At 50.9% G+C, this 19,852-nt stretch overlaps 1 protein-coding gene across 2 annotated transcripts; it reads left to right on the top strand.

The window, feature by feature from the left end:
* Nucleotides 1–2,419: 2,419 nt before the first annotated feature.
* CREB3L3 (cAMP responsive element binding protein 3 like 3) lies at nt 2,420–19,811 on the top strand. Of its 2 annotated transcripts, XM_045830752.1 has the most exons (11): nt 2,420–3,117; nt 9,527–9,637; nt 10,385–10,513; nt 10,916–11,216; nt 11,910–12,022; nt 14,162–14,299; nt 14,817–14,923; nt 16,982–17,050; nt 18,411–18,495; nt 18,715–18,811; nt 19,007–19,811. In XM_045830752.1, exons 2-11 carry the CDS (start codon nt 9,611–9,613, stop codon nt 19,315–19,317), a joined length of 1,377 nt encoding a protein of 458 aa, XP_045686708.1. In that variant the 5' UTR covers nt 2,420–3,117; nt 9,527–9,610; the 3' UTR covers nt 19,318–19,811. The 2 variants fall into 2 exon arrangements, with proteins under 2 accessions (XP_045686708.1, XP_045686709.1); XM_045830753.1 differs by lacking the exon at nt 2,420–3,117 and having other exon boundaries at nt 10,919–11,216.
* The last annotated feature ends 41 nt before the right edge of the window (nt 19,812–19,852 follow it).

The raw sequence follows: 19,852 nt of genomic DNA, 5'->3' as shown, positions 1-19,852 counted from the left end.
CAGCTGGAAATATTTACTATCTGGCTCTTCACAGAAAAAGTTCGTTGACCTCTGGTTTAGACCAATAAAAGGTTTCTTAGGCGGAGAATATTTTATCACTGATGTTATTTAGAATTGCCTATACACAGCAATAATAGAAAAGCAACTAATAAAATATGGGTTATTGACCTTTTTGAATTTTTTTAAAGGGTAGTTCTTTTTAAAAAAATATTTATTTATTTATTTATTTTTAGAGAGGGGAAGGGAGTGAGAAAGAGAGAGGGAGAAACATTAATGTGTGGTTGCCTCTCACATGGCCTGCAACCCAGGCATGTTCCCTGACTCAGGTTCCCTGGGAATCGAACCTGTGATGCTTTGGTTTGCAGCCCAAGCTCAATCCATTGAGCTATGCCAGCCAGGGCATCCTTTTTGAATTTTCAGAAGACAATGGTCCCCTTCGTTGACAGCACCTGGGGTGGGCTTCTTCGCTCACCCAATGCTTGGTACACCACTGCTTGCCACTGCTTACATATAGGAGCTAACTGGCTCTTTTTTTTTTTTAAAGATTTCATTTATTTATTTATTTATTTTAGGCAGGCTGGAAGGGAGGGAGAAAGAAAGGGAGAGAAACATCAATGTATGGTGGCCTCTCGTGCGCCCCCCTACTGGGGACCTGACCTGGTCCACAACCCAGGCTTGTGCCCTGACTGAGGATCGAACCAGAGACCCTTTGGTTCACAGGCCGGTGCTCAAGCCACTGAGCCACACTAGCCAGGACCTTGCTCTTTATTATCATCTCCATTTTGGAGAGGAGGAAGCTGGGGCACAGAGAGGCCAAGTAACTTGCCCAAGGTCACACAGCTTGCAAGGCAGGGCTCGGACTGAACTCAGAGTGTTGTGACCATGACATTTGCTGTGTGCTTGAGCACGCGGCAGAGCCCACATCACCCTGCCTGGCATCGCTGTAAGCGTGGCCACCCAGGGGCATGTCTGGCTTCACATCACTGCCTTGAGTTTTAGCATCGCCCCTCACAAGCTGATGAAGACAACTCTCCTCCCTGAGCCTCAGTGTCTTCATCTATGAAACTGTTATAACAAAATCCCCCACTCCTTGGGAGTGTTGGAGGATCCACGTACTTAGCGCAGTGCCTGGCACAGTGAGCAGTCACTACGTACTAGCCGTGGTTCTCATTAGACCTGGAAGCCGAGCCTGAGGGGAATGGCATTGTTTTTCTTGGAGGAAAAAAGTCCAGGAGAAGGAGGTGTTGAAAGGATTCGATGCATGAAGTGAGTTCTCCAGGCATGCTTGTGTGTAGGAAATACTGTACACGAGTAAAAAGAAACTAATGAAGAATAAGACATCACTTCCTTGTCAATTCTCTTTTAAGCCTTCTAATTAAATAAAAAAGTACTTGGTTGGGTGCTGCTATGTCTTCAACACTTATTTGCTAATTTTGTTTTAACAGAGTCACCTAGTCCAGGATCTCCCACAGGCAACAGTAGGTGCCTGGAATTTATTAACGTTGTTTATTTTCCTTTGCCTCTGTTTTAGGTACTTAGTGCTATTTTTTTTTTATTTACCATTGTATTACAATATTTCCTTTTAAGATAAATTTTTAAAATATTTTATTTATTGATTGATTTTTAGAAAGAGGGGAAAGGAGGGAGCAAGAGAGGGAGAAAAACATCAATTGTGTGGTTGCCTATCGCGCACCCCCTACTGGGGACCTGGCCCACAACCCAGGCATGTGCCCTGATTGGGAATTGAACCCTTGATCCTTTGGTTCACAGGCCCACGCTTAATCCACTGAGCCACACTAGCCAGGGCTTAAGATAAATTTTGTGAACAAAAAGCTTAGTCCAATCTTCAGCATTATTATCAACTTTACTTTTTTCCTTCAATAAATTTTAGAAAGACACTTTATAACACAATGGTAAATTGATACCAGTATCAGATGTCCTGAATAGAGGGTAACTGTAAAAATAAACGCAATGTAAAAATAAATGTTATTAAGTTCTGCCGAGGCTTGTCCTATTCCCGGCTGGGTGACCTTGCAGGCCTTCTCTAACCTGGAGGCTCTGGCAGACATCGGAGCATCTGGAGGCGTTCTGCGGGGCAGGGCTGACTCTGGACTGAGGAACCAAGGCGCGGCGCTTCCTCCACGCTCAGCTCGGCCAGCCTCGCTCCCGTAGGGTGGGGCCTCTCCACGTCCACCCGGCACAGCTTGGCCCACAACTCCATCCAACACTGCTCCTGATCAGATTTCCCCTGTGATTAAACGTTATTCTAATGTTCGACCTTTCTACAACCTTTAGATCAACTGTCACATTTTACAGCCTGGAAAACAGAGTCTCAGAGGGGAGTCGTGAGTTTGTGGTGTCATGGCCAGTTTGCTGCTGAGCTGGGGACAGGACGTTGGTTTCTTGGCACCGAGTCCAGAAGTAATTCTGCACAAGATAGGAAATTGATGAATTGATTAGAGACAAGGCTGACTTTTCAACTTGGCCGTGAGCAGGCCCATTTCTCTTGGGATGCACAGTGCACATGAACTGTGGGGCTCATCCCACGAACATGTAAGAGCCACACGGATGGTGTGAGGTTGTTCTCAGGGCCGTGGGCACAGGGACAGGTTCCCGTCTTCTCCCCACCCCACCTCACCCCGCCCCAAATTCATCTGTTGAAGTCCCAACCCCCGGGACCTCAGAATGTGGCAGTGTTTGGAAACGACATCTGAACAAGGAACCATGCTGAAATGAGGTCATTGCAGTAGTCCGAATGTATATGGCTAGACTGGAGTCCTTATAAGAAGAGGAAATTTGAACACAGAGACACAGGGAGAAGACAGCACCTACAAACCAAGGACAAAGGCCTCAGAAGGAATGAACCTGCCCACACCTTGATCTTGGACTTGCAGTCTCCACAACTGGGAGATAATAAATTTCTGCTGTTTCAGTGACCCCGTCTGTGGCACTCCCCATTCAGGGCCTGGATGCGCAGCCATGCCTACCACCCCACCCTATGGCTGCCTTCCCTGAGTCCCCAGGGTGGAACTGGAGGAGACACTCTGTCTCCTCCCCCACAACAGGAAGGAAGCTGAGATGACCACACCTGAAGCCAGTGGAGGCCTCCTTTTCCTGGTAAGATTTCCCCTGCAACCCTTGGACCCACCAGCCATAAAGCAATCACCAGGATGAGATGATGGCTAGACAAGGAGGGAGAGGTGGGGAAGGGAGATGAGTGGGAGGCAGCCCTGTTTGCGGGTGTAGGCTGAGGGCCCTCCTGGGGCACTGCCCCAGGCACTGCTTCTTCGCCTGAAGCTGGGGGACCACATTCCTATGGACAGCTGAGAGTGTGCCGTGAACACCAGACTTGGAGGACAGTGTCCTTGAAACCCGGGCCTTCTAGGCCTGTCCACACACATGTCCCACCCAGCCCCTTCTAGAAACTTCTAGAGCCATCACAGGACTTCTCATCCTGGAACAAGGCCCTAGGTCCCCTTCCGCCCTCACCTCCCCTTTGCTGACCCTGCCCCGGCCCCAAGCTCGCCGTTGCAGTTCCTGGCACCTCAGGGCCTTGACACTGGCCGTCCTGTTCTCTCCCCTCTCGACACTCCTCCCACGTTCCCACCTGACCACCTAATCTAAAACCACAAGTCACTCCCACACTTCCCATGTCTCTTTCCTGCTTTATTTTTCTACATGTAGTCTCTTAATGTTACGTATTTTCTTGCTTATGCAGAAATGATTTTATTTAGCATCTGTCTCCCGCATTGGGACACCAGCTCCACTGGGACACGGAGTGGGGAACAATTTGTTGTGTTCCCTGCTGTGTCCCCAGCACCAGGCATACAGTGGGTGATCAAAAAATAATGGTCACAGGAACGAGTGAATAAATTCTTGGGCATAACATCCTTCCTTTTTAGGAGGAGCAGAGGGAGCCGATCTCCCACCAAGCTTTCCTTCCTCGTGGTGTTCAGAGACCCTGATTCAAGCCTTGTTTGCCCCACTCCCAAGCGCCCAGAACTTTCTGTACCTGCTGCAGAGCATGATGTAAGAGGAGAGAGAACCGGGCAGTCCCAAGGATCAGGTGCTAATCAGTTCGCATTGCACGAGAGGCAGAACAGAGTGCCCCCATGCCCCCAGCCCTTGGCTGGCCCCTGCCACACCCATGTCACGAGGATGTTACTCACTCCCTGACAGAATCCTATCCCAGGGGAGGGACCCAGAGGAGGAGGGGAAAGGGAAGCAGTTGGTCCGGGAGCTGCTGCTCCCAGACCCCCTGGCCTCTTCCCCCCAAAACTGACCTTAAATGGAAGTGTAGAGAAGCCAAAAGAAATAGGTGACACGGTGACAAGGGGCAAGCCCCAGTCTGGAGCAGGGGACTTGGGCGTTGTCTCAACTGCGGCTGACTCAGGGAGTGGCCACAGTGAGTCATACCCCCTTATTAGCCCCTCTGTCCTGTACAAAATGGGGACTGTCGTTACGACAAAACTCGTGCTTTGGCCAAAGGGCTGAGGCCACCGGAAAGTGACAGGCAGGCGGGCATCTGCTGAGCGTCTCAGGACTGGAGCGCAACACAGTTCTCTTAGAGATGCACTCTGGAAAAGATAGTAACAACCGTGATGAGTGCTGGGTTTCCAGACCTGACTGTGTGGAGGTCCCTTCTACGCATTTCATGTTTTGCTCTCTTTCTTTTTTAAAAGTTTTAAAAAATTATCTTATTTATTTATTTTTAGTGAGGGGGAAGGGAGGGGGAAAGCGAGGGAGAGAAATATCGATGTGTGGTTGCCTCTTACGCACCCCTACTGGGGACCTGTCCTGCAACCCAGGCATGTGCTCTGACTGGGAATCAAACCCGCAGCCCTTTGGTTTGCAGGCTGGTGCTCAATCCACTGAGCCACACCAGCCAGGGCACATTTCATGTTTTAATTCATTTAATCCTCCCAACCTGGTGAAGCAGGATGTTTATCCCCCATTTTGCAGATAAGGAAACTGAGGCAGGGAGAAGCATAATCACACAGTGACATGTGGCAGAGTCAGGATTTGAACCCAGGCCCTGTTCTACCTCAGTGCTGTCTCAGAAAAATACCAGGTATCACTCTAAATTTTCTAGCAGCTGCATTTTTAAAATGTGCAGTGTAAAATGAAGTTTCATCTTAATATATTTTGCTCATCTAAAATAAAAATGATTGGATTACTAAATCCAAGCTATTATCATTTCAACATGTGGTCAATATCAAAATTATTAATGCAATATTTCACTTTTCTTCACACTAACCTTGGATATCCAATGTGTTTAATGGTTGAACACTAAGTCTTCACCAGAAGTCCTTGATGTGTACTTACAGAGTTCAGAAAATTTACAGTAAAAAGTGTAGATTCATGCTCTGGTTGGTGTGGCTCAGTGATTGAGTGCCAGCCTGTGACCCAAAGGATCACAGTTTCAATTCCCAGTTGGGGCCCACGCCTGGGTTGTGGGCCGGGTCCCCAGTTGGGAGCGTGTGAGAGGCAACCACACATTGATGTTTCTCTCCCTCTTTGTCTCCCTCCTTTTCTCTATAAATAAATAAATAAATAAATAAATAAATAAATAAATATTTTTTAAAATGTAGATTCACAAATCCCTGTTGTTCCATGTGCACTCAAAACTTATTTGTTAACTGATTTGAGTATTGGTTTTAAATTTCAAATTAATAAAAATGATACAGCATTTGAGGTTTAGGTACTCGGTCACACTCTTTATACTTCCAGTGGCCCTCAGCCCCTGTCCTGGGCAAGGGAGGTCTAACCCCCACACCTGTGGGTTCCAGAGAACTTTTCTTGAAAAGGGCCAGATGGTACATATTTTTTTAGGCAATAGGATCTCTGTTGCAACTACCCAACTCTGCCACTGTATCGAAAGCAGCCACAGACAATATATAAAGAGGTAGGTGTGGTTGTGTGCCAATAAAGATTTATTCACAAAAACAGAGAGCTGGGAACTGGCTTACGGGCTGTAGTTTCTCCAATCACACACTAAACTCAACAACTGTATTTACACGTGTTCAGCCGTTCCTTCTGTGAGTGTTGATTGGGCAGCTGCGCGGCAGGCACCGTCCGGGCACGGGGGATGCTGCTCACAGCCCTTCTCAGGACCATCCCTTGTCTGCAGGGGAGTCCTTGCTGGGGACTTTTTAGCTCTTCACCCCACGCCCCTTCCTCTCTCTGACGAGCTAAGCCCCTGGACCAGTACTGATGAAGGGAAGGAGCAAAAGACATTTTGTTGCCTGACACGGAATAGATACTCAATAAATGTGTGTTGAACAAATGCACACCACAATAAATAAATAACATATATGTTACATCAATGTTTTCAATATCATCCCCTATCAGTACATGCAAATAATCCTTACTCATTTTCCCGGCTACATGATATTCCATTATGTGAATGCATCGGTTCTGTGAATTGATGCCCTGTTCGTGGAGGTATCAGTTGTTTCTAATGTTTTACATACACGGTTGTTCACTGCATATTTGCATAATTTTTATCGAGGTCGAATGAATCTCAATAATAATGCACGTCTTAGGCGTGTTCAGTTCGATGGCTGTGGGCCGAAGTTGTACCGTGTGGCGTGGACGCACCAGCTTGTTCGTCTCCGCCCTTGTTGGGCGCTCATGTTGTTTCCCGTGGGGGACAATTGTGAATAGAACTGTTGTGAACATTCATGTGCAAGTCTTTTCGGGAACACACATCTGCATCTCTCTCAGGCAAACACCCAGGAGTGACATCGCCAAGTCAAACAGTAAACAAATGTTTAACTTAGTGAGAAACTGCCCCCTTTTCCAAAGTTTACAAAGTGGATGGAGCATTTTGATTCCCCAAAGCAGTGGGGGGGAGTTCCAGTGGCTCCGTGGTGTCCACCCCCAACATCTGGTGTTGTCCATCTTTCTATTTTAGTCACTCCAATCGGTGTCTTTCAATGCTTCCTATGTCCAAAATGGTTCGGGATAAATCAAATACAAATTAAAAATAAAATGCAGCTATACAGTTACGTTTGTGAAAATGCTACGCACTCTTCCCCCTCCATGAGCATAAAGGCTCTGATAAGTCCCACAAAGCTGTTCACTGATGCAGTGTTCCATAGCCTTGTTGGGCAACAGCATCCTTTTGGGGCTGTGTTTCACACTTAAACTGTTATGGGATTTTTACTTCAGGTTCAAACTTAGTGTTGCTTTGAAGTAGGTGGTTGTGTTTAGTTAATGGGATAATGTGAAGTCAAGGGCATCAGAAAGTTCTCCTGTGCCTCGAATGTGTATCCCTATCCTATGTGTTTGCATAGCGCTTCACTGGGGTGTGTAAGAGCCTCCTGAGGTCTGTGATTACAAAAATTTAAAGAAGTACAAATATCTTGAGGAGGGGGGACTAGGAGGGCCTTAATCAACATGAAGGTGTGAATGAGTAATGCCACCTCCTTTTTTTCTGGTAGGTCTAAGAGGAGGAGGAAGAATTCTATCCCAAGGGAACTGGGGCTTCTGGGAGTGATAGCCAAGGTGAGGGGAGGCGGAGAGAAGTCCAGAAGTCAGATCGCACCTCCCCAGTGCACCTGCTGTGACTGGCCTGGCCTACTGCCTCCTCGGAGAAGGCTGAGCAAATGTTATGACTGGATCACTAAAGAGAAGCCAAAGCAAACAAACCCCTTAAAGATCCACCCCAGAGGGCTTAGAAAGGAAATAAGAAAGATCTGGAGGCCAAGGACAAGATAATGACACCAGCATCCAGAGGGCACAGTTACAGTAACACAGGGTCTCTCTCCTTTGGCACTGTTGACATAGGGCCAGATCACTCTCCATGGGGTGCTGCCCTAGGCACGGTGGGGTGCTGAGCAGCATCCCTGGCCCCACCCACTCAATCTCAGGAGCATCCCTTATTTGTGACAACAATGGATGTCTCCAGACCCGGTCCAGTGCCCCCAGGGTGGGCAACTGCTGCAATGCAAGTTATTGAATAAAAGAACTACCGGTATATCATGTGTGGCACATAGTAGGTACTCACTAAATTTTTGCTGCATGAATAAATAGTGACCAATGCATTGATAAATATATACCAAGATGTGAATTTCTTGGGAGCAAGGGAGGGCATTTTAGTTACCTATGTAAACCTAGCACTTACCATCATGCCTAGTATACCAAAGTCTTGCTGTGGCCATGCATTCACTAAGCTCCCAAAGCTCCTTGCTACATTTAGTATAGGCCAGACTCCATTCTGCAGCCCACAGGGCCCTGCACAACCTGCCCCTGTCCCCTCCCTGTCCTCACCTCCTTCCTCTCTCCTCCTCGTTCTGCTCCAGCCACACCAGCCTCCCTGCTCTTCCTCCAACACACCTGGCACCGTCCTTCCCCAGGGCCTTTGCATGTGCTACCTTTTTTTTAACCTTCTCCTAGAGCTCCCGATAGCTGTCTCTTTCTCATCATTCAGGACTGTACTGAAACATCACCTTCTAAAAGGGGCCTTTTCTAGCCCTCAGTCGCCCTTCACCGTGACCACATTTAGTTTGTCAGTAGTACTTAACCCATTTGCCTGCTTACTGGTTTGTTCATACATGTGTGGTCTCTCATTCACTGCCTCTTCCCCCTGGTGCCTACAGCAGTGGTTGACACATAGGCGGTGCTCAGTGAGTAAGAGTTAACTGAGCAGCTACTGCGTACTAGGCATTTCCTGGACACTGAGGACCCAGCAGAGAACAAAGACTCTAGCCCCAAACGCCCTTCCTTCTTGGGTGCGGTGGGGAGGGGAGAACTGAGGGAAGACACCAAACAAGTAAATACACAAATAACATTTTAAACAATGGGGGGTTCAGTGAAAACAAGGATGTGACAAAGAGATATGGGCAGGGGGCTCCTCTCTGCTGGGGTCAGAGACAGGCTCTCAGTCACCTGGGCTGATTCACAAATACCACACATTCACAAGAAAGGGGGCACAGCGACAGAGTAAGCGGTGGAGAGGGCAGTTCTGAACAGAGGGAAGATCAAGTGCAAAGGCCCTGAGGTGGGAACAAGTTTGGGTCAATAAATAGTGGAACAAATGAATGATAGAAGATTCTGGAAGGAATCGATTGCACGGGTTCACCATGGAGGGCTTGGAGGGTGGGCGGGAGGTTGCCAGCTCTGATGAGTGAAGGGAGCTCCTATGAGGGGCCAGCTTTAGCAATGGCCTCCCTCAGGTGGTCTTCCTGTTTTGTTCTGTCCTGAGAGTGGGCAGGACCTGGGCCAGGTCCTGGATCTCTGGGCCTTCCTGGATCCCGATGTCTAGGTCTCTGATAAGAAACAGTCCCCAAAAGTAGGGAAGAGGTCATGGCAGAGCAGAGACACCCCAGACTTTGGCCTTTGTCCCTTGCGGGCTGGAAAAGCACAACATATCAAGATAACGGGTCTTCTCTCCCCTCCCCCCAGCTTGCCCTGGAATCACTGGCCCTTAACCCTGTCCATCTTGCCTGTCCCCCAATCAGCAGCTGGGGGTGGGCTGGGAGTTCCTTGGAGTTATTTCAGCATCTTTTGGGGGTGGTGACAGATCCACAGAGAGGAACTAGACTTCGGGTGAGCCTCTACGGATCAGAGACACAGAAAGCATCTGGAAGCAGAGCTGGCCGGGCTCATGAATGGAGATTTAGCAGCTGGAAAGGTGAGCCCCCCCTGGGTCCATGGAGGGAGGAGGGAGGGTCTATGCCAGGAAACCCGCCCCAAGCTCCCAGAGTTGGAAGGAGCCCCCACCCCATTGCACAGATGGGAAGACTGAGGCCCAGAGAGAACATGCAGTGGCCGAAAGCATGCCTCCATTCCAGGGCTGCTCTTGTAGTTCTTCTAAGCCCCCACCTCTCAGGAGGGGAACGAGGGCAGGCTGGAATGAAAGAGAGGGCCAATTCCATCAGCCTCGAGGGACGGACCAGGCTGATCATCCCTTGTGTACATCTGTCTAGCACCTTTTTTTTTAGTCTTCACCTGAGAATATACTTACTGATTTTAGAGAGAGAGGAAGGGGGGGGGGGGTTGGAGAGAGAAAGAGAAAGAGAGAGAGAGACATCAATGTGAAAGAAAGACATCGATCAGTTGCTTCCTGTATGAGCCCTGACTGGGGATCAGTCCCACAAGCTAGGAGTGTGCCCTCACCTGGGATTGAACCTGCAACCTTTTTGGTGTATGGAACGACGTTCCAGCCAACTGAGCCACCTGGCCAGGGCTGTTTAGCACTTTTTAAAGAGACTGGCCCTTCTCCCCTGGGCATCTCTGGGTCAACCCCTCAGCACAGATCTGGGAGTGGAAGCAGACCTGGGGCTTGAGCTGGACAGACCTGGGGTGGTATGCAAGTGGGAGACGGGGAGGGGAGGGGAGGTGCTGCGGGGCCCTCACGCCTGTCCTGTCCTTGCTCCAGATGGCTTCCTGCACCTGCCCCTCGGGCCCCATGGATAGCCTGGAGCTCCTGGATCTCCTGTTTGATCGGCAGGATGGAATTCTAAGACATGCAGATCTGGGCGAGGACTGGAGCCATGTCGGGGACCAGGTGAGGCCCCCACTGCAGACAGAACTCCACTCAGCTCGGTAGCATTTATGGCTCATGGTGTGTGATTTTAGCAAAGCACATTATTGCATTGAACCTCTCAGCCACCCCCATGGGCAGGCAGCACTGGTGCCTTAGAGGTGATGAAACTGAGGCCCAGTGAGGGGCAGCAACTTATCTGGGGTCACACAGCAGTTTTGGTTTGGGTCCAAACTCAAACTCAGGGCACACGCCTTAACCAGGCTGCATGGTGTTCCCACACCACATGATTGTATTCAAGCCCCACAAACCTTTCATCTTATAGAAAGGACAGGCAAGGCCCAGTGAGGGTAAGTGGCTTGTCAAGAGTCACACATCCATCCAGAGAAAAGCTCAGATCTCCTCCTTCCTGCCTACCCCTTCCAGCAGGTCCTGCCAGCCCCGGACTCTGACGATTTCCTCAACTGTATCTTGGGTTCTGGAGACTCAGTGCCCAGCTCTCCTCTTTGGTCTCCTGCAGCCAGTGACAGCGGCATCTCTGAAGATCTGCCCTCCGACCCCCCGGATACCCCTCCACACAACGGGCCAGTCACTGCCCCGGCTGGCTGCCATTTCTCGGAGTCTGGCAAGGGGCTCTGCCCCTCCTACCATCCTGTCCCTCACAGCCCCACCAGGCCCCTTCGGCCAGCGGCCCAAATGCTCGAGGCCTCCGTGGCCATAGACCTGGGTGAGCTCCGTGACTTCTCTCACTGCCCTCACCTTGTTACACATATGCCCTCTCTTTGAGATGGATCCTGTCATGGGCCCATTCTCCAGATGGTGAAACTGAGTCCCCATGAGGTTAAATAACAAGTCAAAGCCAGCAGGGTGTCCTTTGTCCTCTGAGCCTTGCAAAGGGGTAGGAGCTCTTCTAAGTCCCATTGGAGAGTTGAAACGGAGGCTCAGAGAGGTTTAGTAACTTACCTAAGGTAACACAGCTTCGCCCAGTCAGGATTAGAACCCAGAGTTATCTGACTCAAAGTCTGTGCTCTGGGGAGCAGCTCACAGTGGCACCAGGTAGGAGGGAACTGGAGGGGAATCAGACCTGGCCCCTCCCCAAAGGGAGCTGATGCCTGGCTGGCTGCACACCTAGTCTGTAATCCTGGGTGACAACAGCTGCTCTCCTGCATTGGCAGCGGGGCCCTTGACCATGTCCTGATGAATTTGGGTCCCTGTCTTACAGCTGAGGGGAAACTGAGGCACCAGCCAGGGCTGTCCCCTTCAACCCAGGCCTTGGGGCTCCAAGCTGTAGCAAAAGGCCTTAGCACATTGGGGGTCAATCCTGGAAGCCTTGCTAGAGGAGGCAGGTAGAAGCTGAGAGAGAGGTCAGGACCCCCTGCCTGACTCCCTGCCTGTCTTTGTCCCTATCTGCCCTGGTCAGAAATGTGGAACGTGGGCCTCTATCCCGAGAAGCAGACTGAGCTGGCAGACTCGGCCCGGCGCTGCAACCTCACAGTGAAAGACCTCCTCCTCTCTGGCAGTGGTGGGGACCCGGTGAGCAGCCCCACCCCAACTCCCGAGCCTCAGAACTGGGAGGGCCCCCAGGGTTCGTGGAGCCCCTACACCCCCATTTCCTTTCAGAGACTGGAAAACTGAGTCACAGACAAAGGCTGGATTGTCCAGGGTCACACCTGAGCAAGTCCATGGGCTCTATTCCTTGAGTTCTGTCTCCTGAGCTGGGACACCTTCTGCTGTGGAGCTAGTAAACAAACAAATGAACAAACAACAAATAAACCCCCAACACCTAAAACTTACTAAGCATCTACTATAGGCCAGGCACTCTTCTAAATGCTTTAAATGTATCATCTTTTAATTTACAGCAACCCTGAAGATTGGGGCTCTTATTATGTTAATTTGACATATGAAGAAATGGGCACAGAGAAGTTAAGTAATTTGCCCTAAGCCACACAGCTGCTGCAGGCTCTACCCCTGGGCTGGTCTGTTGGGCCAGTTGGGCCTGTTGTTCCCATTACATGCTGACTGAGGGCCACCAATCTTGCCAAGGCTTCAAGTACCTGTAAACCAGATCTGACAACCCAGTTAATGCCCCCATTCCTCATATGAGAAACTCAAGGCCCAGAAAAGTTAAGCCCAAAGTCATATAGCAAGTAAGTGGCCTGGCAGGATTTGGACTGCAGTTTACCTGATACTAAAAGTTATCCTGACGGTCTCTAGACAAGACTGAAATGCCCCTCCCAGCTTGAAAGAGGCACGGTAAGCACCAGCTGTGTGCTCAGCCTTTGGGGACCTCATGGTCAAGATGGGAAAACCGGAAGTGTACCAATGAGGGAGAGAGGCTGGAGAGTCATGGCAGGTCCCCGGAGGGCACCCTGGAGGAGGTGGAACTCCAGCAGGCCTTGAAGGATGGGAAAGGAGAAGGAAGGCTCTGGAAATGCTGACTGGCTTCTGTAAATTCATCACTGTTCTAGATGTCAACAACCTTGGGATGTGGGGGACCTTATCTCCACTTTATGGATAGACACACGGGAGCTTGGCCCTGGAGAGAAAATGGATGAGCTAAACAACCACTCAGAGTTCTAGGTAGTGGAGTTGGACCCGAAGAATGACACACTGCCCCAGTTTCCACCTTTATTCCTGAGACTAGGATGTTCTGATGACAAGATTCTTTCATGCTTAGTGTTTATGTTTCATAATAATTTAACTACAGTGTTTTGAATACGGAAAGGCACCCACATGGTCCAAGCTCCAATGGCACAAATGAGACGGTGGAGAGAGCTACCCCTCTCCTCACTGCCCAGGCACCTGGCTCCCCACACAGGGGAGCTATTTCTTCCTTCCAAATGGATTCCTTTTTAAGAAGTTTAACGTAAAAAGTAGCATGCCACGTGTAACCATGTTTTGCCCTTTTATTTATTTATTTGCTCCCCACCTGAGGATATGTCCACTGCTTTTAGAGAGAGAGGGAGGGAGAAAGAGAGGAAGGAAGGAAGGAAGGAAGGAAGGATGGATGGATGGATCAAGGATTGATAGGAGAGGAACATTGATGGGCGGCATCCCATGCACACCCTGACCAGGGATTGAACCAGCAGCCAGGTGATGGTGCCGACTGGGAGTGAAACCCGCAACCTTTCGGTGTACAGGGAGACAGCTCAACCAAATGAGCCACCCAGCCAGGGCTTGCCCCTTTAATTTTTTTCCTCTGTAGCATGACACGGAGACCCCATCCCTTTTCACAGCTGCATAATACTCTGTTGTCCAAATGCGCCCTGCCTTATTTAACCTGTCGCCTCTTTGTGGGGTATTTATTTTCATTGCTTCCAATCCTCTGTTATTGCAGACAGTGTTACAAGGAATGTGCAGAGCCCAGCATGGCAGCTGGAATGTAGTAGGCGACTGTTAAAAGCTGTCTAATGAGTCTCTGTTAAGTGAAGGAGGACCCTGTGTGGCTGGCCTTTTGCCAGTGTGAGAGGGTGTCTGTGGGGTCAGTTCCTGGAAGTGGAGTTGCTGGGTCAGAGGACTGTGTTCCGGACTCTGGAGCCCCAGCGCCAGTGCGGTGCTGGGGCCATCCCTCTACAGCAGATGGATTTCGGGCTTCTCAAATCGGATGCCTCTTTCGTTTCCCAGAGGCTGTCTCTCCCTGCCCCAAACACAGTTCCCCTGGCTCTTCCACAGCAACAGCATCACATGGCAGCCCCCCACCTGTTAAGACCTGGGACTGGACACTGCCAGGAGCTGATGCTGACAGAGGATGAGAAGAAACTATTGGCCAAAGAAGGCATCACGCTGCCCACCCAGCTGCCTCTCACCAAGGTGAGTCCTGGAGACCCTTGGCTCTGGGTCCTTCCCCCTTCCTGCGGCTAGCTGCCCGTGAGCCTCACCTATAGGCCTCCCACACTAGAATTATAAGACGCGTCTGTCGCCAGAGGAAAAAAAAATCACCCAAAGCCACAGTTCCTACCCAACCTATTCACTTAATATCACCACCTGAGTTTGTTACTCAATTGGAAGGCGTTAGTGTTGGTATCAGCTGGAGCTATGAAAAGCACTGTTCTCAGATGTAACCAGGAGGTGGCGGAATTGCACTATACGCAAAGTTTGGTCACTAACTGGGAATAGACGCTGGGAAGATTACCAGGACCCAGGACCCTCTTGGAAACTGCCAGAATTTAGGGGCAGGAAGGCTGATCTTAAAGTCATCAGGACTCTGCCCCCAGGTGTCTGGGTCTGAAGTGCCTCCCGTGAGAAGAAAATAAGGTGAAGCTGTGGGGTTCAGACAACAGAGTCGACCTCCAGCCTGACTCAGCCTGCTTCCCTTGTCACTCTGCAGTACGAGGAACGAATGCTGAAAAAAATCCGCCGGAAAATCCGGAACAAACAGTCGGCCCAAGAAAGCCGGAAAAAGAAGAAGGAATATATTGATGGCCTGGAAAGTCGGTGAGACGGGGTCCTGGGACTGCCCACTCAGGGAGGAAACCGAGGCCCAGAGGAAGGTTGTGATGAGGCTAAGGCCGCAGTTTTCAGGGCGTGGCCGACGGAGAGTCCTGGTGGCGCGCCTCGCCGGGAGAGACCATTTTTCATGTGAACTGCAAGGATGGGAATATGCGTGGAGAGAACACAGGGCAAGGGTTTCGGGGTCCCTTCATCACCTGGAATGTGGGGATGAAGGGACCTCCATCAAAAAGGGTCCCAAAAGGGACCTTTTGTTGTGGCAAAAAAGGGGGAGGTTAATAGTACCCATCTTGCCCTGGTTCTGTGCCCCGTCATGGGATGATGGGGTGCTGACTGCCCTTGTCTGGGGCACTGGTTCTCAGAGCTGTTGTGACTGCTAAGCGTGGCTTTATGGAATGTTACAGGTCTGCTGGGGTTGTCTATTTATGCCTGGGTCTGTGTGGGGATGTTATATTTTTCTGGGATGTTATATTTTATGTCATTTTATTGACATAAAATGTTTTATAGGTCTATTATTTTTAAAGTTCTGAACTGTCTATGTTGAACCTGTTTTAATAATTCCTTTATCTGTGCCTTCTCTTTCTCTTTCATCTTTCTGATCAGTCTTGCCGGAAGTTTGTCTATTTTATTATTCTTTTTTTTTTAAGATTTTATTTGTTTATTTTTCGAGAGGGACAGAGGGAGAAAGAGAGAGAGAGAAACAGCAATGTGCGGTTGCTGGAGGGTCATGGCCTGCAACCCAGGCATGTACCCTGACTGGGAATCGAACCCGCGACACTTTGGTTCGTAGCCTGCACTCAGTCCACTGAGCTACGCCAGCCAGGGCTTATTTTATTATTCTTTGCAAGGAATGGATTTCTGGTTTTTCCTCCCACGCAGCTGTATTTTTCTTTTCTAGGTCTTTCATTTCTACTGTAAGTTTGTTATGTCCTTCTTAGACTTTTTTTTTGCTGTGGGTGGGTAGAGTCTATGCTGTTGTTTGTTTACTAGTTTTTATTTATTATTTTAAAAATATTTTATTTATTTATTTTTAGTGAGAAGGGAAGGGAAGGAGAAAGAGAAACATCAGTGTGTGGTTGCCTCTCACGCACTCCTTACTGGGAACCTGGCCTGCAGCCCAGGCATGTGCCCTGACAGGGACTTGAACCAGCAACCCTTTGGTTTGCAACCTGCAGTCAGTCCACTGAGCCACACCAGCTAGGGCTGTTTGGGGGTTTTTAGATATGCACGTTTAGCTCATAGAGCTGAGTTAAGGCAATCCATGTCCCTCAGCACCACCTCAGCTGCATCTCGCATGTTTTCATTTGTACTACTGTCATTTCCGTGTGCACCCTGGGTTTCCTATAACTTCATTCTTCTTTATCTTGTGAGTTATGTAGAAGGAGGACCCTTCGGTGAGGGAATTTCTTCTCTGCCCTGGTTGTGATGGGAGGATGGACACATGCTCGTGCCCCAGCTGGAGTATTTCAGCTCCACGGCTGAGTGGTCTGGGCCATGACCCTGTTCTCAGATGGATGCAGATGAGAAGGGCGGGGTCCCCAGCCTGGACCCCAGCACCCCAGGTGGAACAATCATTGTCTTGCTCCTCAAATGCAATTTGCTAAGCCCCTAGTCAACTTGAACTCATGCCATTCTCCCAACCACCCTGTGAACTAGGTCATTGTAACCCCATCTTACAAACTGGGAGACTGAGGTCAGAGAGCTGATGGCTCAAGGTTGCAGAGAGGGTGAGGGTTCTCCTTGGACTCCCAGCCACCCTGTTATTCCGCCTTCTGGAAGCATCACAGCCTGACTTCCGCCTTGTGTTCCAATCCTGGAGGCTCACACTGGGATGAAGCGCCCACGCCAGTGCAGAGATGGGAGCTAGGAACCTGGCAGACGTGGGTTCACATTCTCTCAGACTTGCCAGGGTGACTTTGAACAAGTGGTTTCCCTTCTTTGGCCTTGTGTTCCCTGTCCATGAAGGGGGCCTTGCAGGAATCTGTGATTGGGACAGTTGGTGGCAGTCATGTTCTGAATGTCACTGTGACGTTGTCCCTCCAGGATGTCAGCCTGCACTGCCCAGAACCAGGAGCTTCAGAGGAAAGTCTTGCATCTCGAGAAGCAGAACCTGTGAGTCTTGGTCCAACCAGGGGAAGCCGGCCCGAAAATCCCCAGCAGCAGAGGTGGACAGTGGGGGGGCGGGCAGCTTCTATGATGGCAGGACAGAGCAGGGGGTAAGGGTGTCACCTAGAAAGGGGGCAGACTGCATAGGGGAGGAGATTTGGATCTGGGGCCTTGAAGGGCATATAAGAGTTCCTGGGGGAAGCTGCTGTATGGAGATGAATGGCTGGAGGCTGGGAGCACGGCATGCCAGAGCGCTGCACATAATCCCACCTAAGGGCGCGTCCATCTAGGCACCTGCTCTGCATCAGGCATCACTCTGGCACCTGCTCTGCATCAGGCATCGTTCTGGCACTGGGACCACAGCTGTGAACAAAGAAGTCTAGTCCCTCCACTTAAAAGAATTCAGAGTCTAGTGGGAGACATACTCAAGACAAATGAAAATATATAAAAGATCACACAACTAGTGATAGCTGCTGGGAAGAAAAATAAAGCAGGGTGAAGGGCTATTTTATTTTTTAAAAGATTTTACTTATTTACTTTTAGAGAGAGGTGAAAGGAGGGAGAAAGAGAGGGGAAAAAACATTGGTGTGAGAGAAACATTCATCGATTTCCTCTCACACGCCCCCACCTGGGGACCTGGCCCACAACCCAGGCACATGCCCTGACTAGGAACTGAACCAGTGACCTTTTGGTTCGCAGGCCAGCACTCAATCCACTACAACACACCAGCCAGGCCTGAAGGGTTATTTTAGAAAGGAAGGTCAGATAAAGTGACATTTGAGGTGAGACCTAATAAATGAGGAAGAACCGGCTACAAAAAGACCTGGGAGAAAGGCGTCCTTAGAAGGAATAGGCTGTGCAAAGGTCCTGGGGCAGGACAGTGCCTGGCACTCTGGAGGAACAGTGAGGAGGCCTGTGTGGCTGGAGCAGAGTGAGCGAGGGGGAGAGAGGGAGGAGGTGAGGGCAGGGAGGGGATGAGGGCAGGTTGCGCAAGGCTTTGTTGCAGGGAGGACTTGAGGGAGATGGGAGCCCTGACTGGGTTGGGAGAAGCTGCTTTTGAAAAGCATCCCCTGGTGGCTGAGTGGGGGTAGGAGAGGGAGGTGTGTGGGGGGAGGAGGAGTGGGGGTGGGGACCAGAGAGGAGGCTTGGGCAGGTGTCCAGGTTGGTGATCCTGGAGGCCTGGGTGGAGGAGTTGTCACGGAGATTTATCAAAACAAAGAGGAAGTGTCTGAGACTTGTAAAGGCAGTGGGGCCTTGAAGGATGGAGGGAATTCAGACATCAGCCATGGTGGGGGGCCCTGGAAATGGACGGGAACCCAGGCTGAGGCCCTGTAGGGCTCAGCCAAGGCTGCTCATTTCCGCTAAGGTCCCTCCTGGAGCAGCTGAAGAAACTCCAGGCCATTGTGCTCCAATCCACCAGCAAGTCAGCCCAGGCGGGCACCTGCATAGCGGTGAGTCCTACCCCTGGTCTGGTGGCCCCCAGGATAAAGGGGGTCATCGACCTTGGCAGACTGGCCTGCGGGAGGGGGGAAGGTGAGTGTGAGTGGCATGGCCTGAGCTCCAGATGAGGCATAATCCAGTCTCTGGGGCTTCAGTTTCCCTGCCCATGAGATGGGTGTGCTCACATGGGCAGTGGAGGGATGGGGTGACCCCACCCCCATGTCTGGCAGGTCCTGCTGCTCTCTTTCGCCCTCATCATCCTCCCCTCCATCAGCCCTTTTGCCTCCAACAAAGCTGAGAGTCCTGGAGACTTCACACCTGTACGAGGTAGGTAGGCAAGGATGGTTTCAGTGTCCACTGTGGGCTGCACTGTGGGCACAGTCCCCTTGGCTCCCCAAGTCCCCATGCTGGGCCTCTGGGGGAGGCGGGGAGAGCACCCCTGCAACTGCTCTCTGGCTGGAAGGAAAGAAGGGACATGAGCCTCCCCTTTCTTTCCCTTATGAACCCCCAACTCTCGCTCAGTTTTCTCCAGAACTTTGCACAACGATGCTGCTTCCCGTGTGGCCCCTGACACCACGGCAAGTTTCAAGGCCCCAGGACCCCTGCCCGAGGCTGGCACACCCCAGGAAGGGTCTCTGGAAAGCCCCAGGACTCACTGGAAATCCCGGGACATGCTGACTCTGGACAACTTGACAGAGGAGCTGGACAAGTCGACCCTGGTCCCAGGCAACTGGACAGAGGACCTGAGCCGGGCCACCCTGCTGGATTGGGCCTCACCTGAGCCAGCACTCAGGCCAGGGCGGGTGGGGCTGGAGGCGGGGGAGGAGCTGTGACCGCCACCTGGACGTGCCCCCGGGCCTCTCTGCCCAGGGGCACTGCAGCGAGTGCTGCAGTGGACAGGCAAGGGATTGGGGGTGAGGCAGACCCCCATGGAGATGCTAGGATGGAGATGCACACACACAGCTACACACCCAGGGACCCGCACACAGGGGCAGAAACTGATGCCCAGACACAGGGCACTCATAAGGCCACAGAGCCTGAGAAATACATACACAGGCCCAGGCACAGCAGGCACCAGGCAGATGCATACCGAGTGAGTGACCCACTGACCCAGACAGGCATGGATGCATGACACACCGCAACAGTTGCCCTGCCTGGGGACTTCTCTATGCCCCTTCACACGCACGGAGGAGGAGGTGGCTCAGACTGCGGGAACCCTGGCCCCTGAGCACTGACTGAGTTCTGAGCTTCGGGATGGCCATGGCCCACAGCCACCGCCCACTTTCTCTGAGACTGCTATGATCCTTAATAAAACATTGTGACAGAACACGGCTGGAGTGGAAGCAGAATAGGGTGAGGGCTGAGTTG

This window comes from Phyllostomus hastatus, unplaced genomic scaffold, assembly GCF_019186645.2.
Source record: "Phyllostomus hastatus isolate PE091 unplaced genomic scaffold, TTU_PhHast_1.1 phas_contig_159, whole genome shotgun sequence".
NCBI classification, from domain to species: Eukaryota; Metazoa; Chordata; class Mammalia; order Chiroptera; family Phyllostomidae; genus Phyllostomus; species Phyllostomus hastatus.
Note: the sequence above shows the minus strand (reverse complement) of the source record. Positions and strands in the feature narration are given on the sequence as shown.